Here is a 6,000-nt window from a genome sequence, read left to right as displayed (position 1 = left end):
GCCTGCTGCTGATACGAAATGGGCCAAGCAAAACGCATAAAACCTGAGCAGTTGCCAAGAGACCTTATCAAAAGTCCCCTAACTTGTTCTCACGCCATTTGTCCAGACGCAAAGGGCAAGAAAAGAGGCAGGAACTGTCCCCAGAGTCTGCAGCTCGCGCTTTGTTTGTTTAGGAAAAAAAAAACAGCGAGAGGGGGAAGCTGAGCGTGCAAAGCGCCCCTGCTGGCCCCTGTCAACCTGGGGTTCATGAAGACGCTCTTCCCAGGAGTGACCTGCGCCACCCCACAGACACGTCCTGGGCGGGTGTCAGCACTGTCCCAGAACAAGAGAAAGGGGAGAAGGAGCCGCAGCAGCGGCGGCAGGAGGAGGAAGAGGGGGAGGGAGGAAGTGAACTACAGGGCAGGTGACACCGAGTTAGGTTCCCCATCCACACTGTGCTTGGCAGCTTCCTTCTCGCTTGCTGGCCACGGAGGCACGGCTGTGAGGGAAGATAAGGGAGACAGGGGCTCTATAAATACCCAGCGCGAGAGCGCGCGCCCCAGAGCCCTGCGAGCCCGGGCGAGGGACTGACAGACACCGGCGCAGCGTTCAGCCTTTAGCAAGCAGCGACCATGCACGTGAATGGCAAGGTGGCTCTGGTGACTGGCGCGGCGCAGGGCATAGGCAGAGCCTTTGTCCAGGCGCTGTTGGAGGAGGGCGCGAAGGTAAGCGCGTGTGTCCCTGGCGCAGCCCCGGGGGCTGCATGCGGGGCGCCGGGGGACTCCCCGCCATCCCTGAGCCACTCTTACCTACTTAAGGGGTCTCTTCCACAGAGGCTGCTGCTGCCTTCTAGGAAGCCAAGAGCCCCTCCCTCAGTTTCTTTGCGCGCTGTAGTTACCTGCTGCTCTCGGGCAAGTTTTCCTTCCCGCGGAGCGTGCAGCTGGGGGGTGCGGGTTGGAACAAGAGGGGCCTTAGACACGTCCTCTCCCTGCTATGTAGTATGTCCCGCTGAATTTTCCTTGCCTTACAAATGCGGTGTTCATTCCTCTCACGTGCATCACCTGGCACAGGTAGCTCTCGTGGATCGGAACCTCGAAGCCGGCGAGGAGAGCAAAGCTGCCCTGGATGAGCAGTTTGAAGCTCAGAGGACTCTGTTCATTCAGTGCGATGTTACAGATCAGGAGCAACTGCAAGGTAAGGAGGGGAATCTGTCAGCATTCTGCACTATCATAACATGCAGCAACCTGAACAAACCTGGGCTACTGAATCTATAACTGTGCAATTAAGGTTTCTGGAGGGCAGCCTATTTCTGATCCCTTACTAGCTGACTCAAGTAGGATCTGTTTTTCACTCTGGAAATGTGAAATACTACTACCAGTGTGTGCCTTTGGCTTTAGGACTTGGCACATAGTAAAAACAGGATAAAGAAGTCACTGTTTTGTGATACTTTTGTATGAAAGCCTCTGCATAAGATATGGGTTATTTAATGAGTAATGTATTAAACTTTAAAGTACAGTGTTTAATAAAGTAGAGTATTTACTTAATAAAATATGTAAAGTGTTTAATAAAGCTTCATGGCAGACTCAAAAATGCATCTTTCTTCTCAACATGAAGGTGATAAGTTTCTGATCTGAGTGATCTGCAATGGATACTTTGAAGTATAATGGAACTAGTCTGAATTTAGGTTGCTATTGTTCAGATCAGAATCTGGCCTTAAATGCTGAGGATGAAATGTTGCTCTTTAAGATAAGAAATAATTTATAATACAGCTTTTTAAATGTTAACTTAAACCATTATAGATAAAAAGGCATCAACTCCTGTGATTTGTGATTTTGTGCATGCCTGTATTCAGGAATAAACCTCTCCACTGAGCTCTGGATAATATTTACTTTTTATGCAGCATTTCACAACAGACATCTTACAAACGTTTCATAACAACATCCCATGATTGTTTGCACAGATTCATTCAGAGGTAGAGAGTTAGGTTTAAAAAAAAAAAACTTGGGTCACTTATGTGAATGTTCTTTCCATGGAAAAAGATGTCAGACTTGATATAAACACATAGTTTCTGTCTTTTGCCTCATAAATTCTACTGACTGCACCTTTATCACATGATAGTCTTCACAGAAGCAATGTGTGATTATTTAACTTCTTTCTTCATAAAACTTCAGCCATTTGCAGCTTGTCCAGAATGCAGCAATCTGATTGTTCACTTGTGTAAGTGAGCATAACTACACTGTGCCTATCTCCAACTTTTTAATACGGGTTGTCTATAAAGTAGATCAATTAATTTAAATTGACTCTATTAGTTTTAAATTCCTTAGCGACTACCTACTCTGTAAGCTTTTTTACTGACAGTGGTCCTCATACTACAATTTGTTCAGTGTGGGCAAATCCCTATGTCACTTCACTGGAGCGCTGTATGGACATGCGACTGCCCCTATGAAATAGGTTGCAGGATGAGGAACACAGTCTGCAGCCACACTGTGCACATTGTTCAGGGTCCCACTATCACATTTGCAGTCACGTCATGGTCATGCTTTTTGCTGTGCATGGCCCAACAGTGTGGAGTGCTCTCTGCACAGAGATCTGTTTTATTTTGTCTCAACCTACTTTTGAAAAAAAAATCACCTTAAAACCACTTTTCTCCACAAAGCAGTTTTAGAAAGATCAGCCTTGATCCATATCTATACCCACCTTCCATGCCTTTTCATATCCCCTTTTTTAAGTTGGATCTTCTCATTTATTTTAATGTGCTTATGTTTTCAGAGGGTGGTATTTTATATTCTATACAGCGCCAAGAACACAGGCCCAATGGATGTATATGCAAAATAAATACAATAATTAAATTACTAATTATCATAATGCTAACAAAATTCTTTTGTTTTATATGGACATGTAACAAGGCAAGCCTTCTCCCCATCTCTCAAAGACATAGTCTCTCTTCAGCAGTTTTATTGTCCAAAGAAACAAAAACAGTTCTTCAGCTCACCCTGGCTTTTAGTCACAGGATACTTTTCCCCTTTACCTCTCAGGCTCTCACTGCCTCCTCTCCCAGGTGTGTCTGTCAGTTTTGCTGTTCCTGCTCATGTGTCCTATTCCCTGAGCACAGCCACCCAGGGCTTTTCTCCCTGGAGGCCTTTTTTCTAAACAGTTCCTTTCAGGTTCTCCCTGGCTCCTGTTAGAGGACTCTACCAGCCCTAATTCACCAGGTCTCTTCCTTTCCCAGGTGCAGGTACCCTCTTTTAAAGCCTAATCTGGATCATCTGACCGCACAAGGTGCACTGACCCTGCTCCCTCTTAAAGGGCTAATGTCACCTTGTGACTGGAGCCTGAACAGATGTGATCACTGTGGCCTGACAAACCTGTTGCCAGCAATAGACTACATAAACTAATCAACATTTTTTTCAACACATCAATATGAACAGTTGAAACGTATTTGGTTCTTTTCCTAGTATGGTCAAGATGATTTGTATAGTTATAGGTATGATATACAAATCATTAAGAATAAACCAAAATTTTTTTGTTTTTGTTATTCTAAGACAGAAGACTTCCAATGCTATGTGTCAAGGACAGTGTTATTGAACAGCTTCTGTAGAGAGCAGGATGAAAAACAAGTGAAGCATAAAGCCAAATTCTGAAACTGAGATCAAATTAAGGGCCTGATCCAAAATTGCATTGATTCCCTGAGTGACCAGTTCTGCTCCCACTGAAGTCAAAGAATTTCAATTAATTTTGATAGTGCAGGATTGGGACCCAAAGGAAGTAAGGGAAACATGGTTAGAGACTGTTAGGTTCAAAGGCTGAAGAACAAAGTAGGCAACAATCTTAACACAAAACAGAAAAGACAGGAAACTAAAAATAGAGCCCTTAAAATATCAAAGTATTATAGTGGAGGATAATGTTGTCACTAACTCTGAAAGGTAAGGGAGGTTAGATGAATGCAATCTTTGCTTTCAGCTGTTTTTAACACAATACAATGCTCGTGTTTAAAAAATAACTATTGTACCATATTCTGACCCCTTCTAAAATTGCTGGGCAGTGCTCTGGCAGCCTTAACCGAATACCTGGTGATTTCTCTAACTAGAGAAATCCTGAGTGACACAAACCTGATGCTGTTGGCGCTATACCCATTCTAGAGTAGGGGTATGGCCAGAGAAAAGGAGGTGGCCGGAGAAAAGCTCTGTTGTAATTTTGAGTATTTCTGTCAGCCACAATGGCTTGGTGTCTCAAGAATATCTTTCAGGGAATCTGATGTGGCCTGGGTTTTCATTTCATCAAATTATTTTTATTACAACAATATTTTCATTTAATATATTTTTGCTATGTAGTATTTGTTTGTTTGCCACCGACAAACAATTCAATGGAGCAAGTGTTCAGGGTGATGAACAATGCTTGGAGGAAAGAAAAAGTAAAATGCACAGAGACACTACTCAAAACAGTTCTTCTGTTCAAAGAAAATGTTAATGACGCTTATTCACTGTTTTATGATAAAGCCCTTAAGAATACTGGGAAATATGCACACATTGCTGTTGAGTCAGAGTCTGACAGTACAAACATCTGTGCACTTTTTTTAAAATGTATTTTTGTCTTTGAGTATTTTGCAACCCTGAAAAAAAACAGGCACCACAAAAGTGTTATAAGCTTTTTATTCTTAAATAATTGCCCCCTTTAGGGACCCACAAAAGGTGTCTAAAAGCCACTTTTGGAGTTCCCTACCAACATAGGTTGTGCTGAGCATAGAGGTCCTGAGGATCTGGCCCAATAATTTTAATTCTGACTGATGTAGAGAAACGCTGTGGAGGCAATTTGCCAACAACAGAAGGAATGAGATTGAATCTGAGAGGCTATGAGTCAGTAACTTTATAAATAGGGTGCACATCAATTACTCCTAAATAGGTACAATTCATCAAGGAATATGGTAAATTATTGATCATTTAAAGATTTACAATATTTATTAATTACATTGAGTAAGGATATACTCATTCTTAAAATAATTTGAATTCAAACTCAATTATGAGTTTTTCAGACTGTAAAGTTTTTCTTTAAAATAAGAGATACACAGAGGGAATCAGATCCTGAATTCCTTGAATACCCAAACAAATTCAAGATCAAGCAATAAACACTTGATTTCAGAAGGTACTGAGTGAAAAGGTTGTACTATTCTAGTTCCATTAACAATCTTAAACAGAGTAACTGTTAATACTTGTTGAATAGTTAGACAAGTGTTGTATTTGTTAAACATTAACAAAGTATGTGTTTAACATTAACTGTCTAAAAAAATGATGAACAAACATACTTTGGTAGGGTAACAAATATTGTGCCTTGCGTTCCATTTGTAACATTTAAAATATATGGGAAACAAGACAGCTAAGGAATTTTCTCCCTTGGATTTTACTGTAGGTGCTTTTAAAAAAACAATTGAACATTTTGGAAGGCTGGATGTTGTGGTTAATAATGCTGGAGTGAATAATGAAAAGGACTGGGAAAGCACTATACAAATTAATTTGGTAAGCATTATCTGTTTTAAAATGTTCATACTGTATTACCTAAAGCTGAAATTTTTAAAGAGGCCTAAGGGAGTTAGGCACTCAACTCTAATTTAATTTTCCTCTTTGAAAATCCCAGCCTATAGTGCTTGATTACACCTAAAGTGAAGTTTAGGAAGAAATTATGTGCTGTGGATTTGTGAGAGACTGTTTTTGGTTCATTGAAAAGTCCAAGTAAACAAAATACTTGTTTGTTAATACATGACTACCGTTCCAATGCCATCCCAACTTCCCATTGCCAAATAATGTTGTAAGTGGGGGCTCACTTCTTGGAGGCTCACTTCTCAGTCACCATTTCTGGGTGGTTCCATTTTCAAGCCACATAGCTTGGAGATCTGAATGCCAAAAAAAGCTATCAGTCAGGAAGGACTTACTTTATGACCTGACCTTTCAAATTCTGACAATCATTCCATTATTTAGGAAAGACCTGCTTCCATGTTAGGATTCAGTGTGCCTCTATACATCGCTCCCA

The 6,000-nt window shown here is 41.2% G+C and overlaps 1 protein-coding gene across 1 annotated transcript in view; it reads left to right on the top strand.

The window, feature by feature from the left end:
* Positions 1 to 228: 228 nt before the first annotated feature.
* Positions 229 to 6,000, top strand: part of HPGD (15-hydroxyprostaglandin dehydrogenase) — a 39,406-nt gene continuing 33,634 nt past the window's right edge. The window contains exons 1-3 of the mRNA XM_032780175.2: positions 229 to 704; positions 1,050 to 1,173; positions 5,383 to 5,489. Coding sequence (XP_032636066.1) covers positions 612 to 704; positions 1,050 to 1,173; positions 5,383 to 5,489 — 324 coding nt within the window. The 5' untranslated portion in view covers positions 229 to 611. The remainder of the gene's footprint in view (positions 705 to 1,049; positions 1,174 to 5,382; positions 5,490 to 6,000) is intronic.

The sequence above is a fragment of the Chelonoidis abingdonii genome, chromosome 5 (assembly GCF_003597395.2).
Source record: "Chelonoidis abingdonii isolate Lonesome George chromosome 5, CheloAbing_2.0, whole genome shotgun sequence".
Taxonomy (NCBI): domain Eukaryota; kingdom Metazoa; phylum Chordata; order Testudines; family Testudinidae; genus Chelonoidis; species Chelonoidis abingdonii.
Note: the sequence above shows the minus strand (reverse complement) of the source record. Positions and strands in the feature narration are given on the sequence as shown.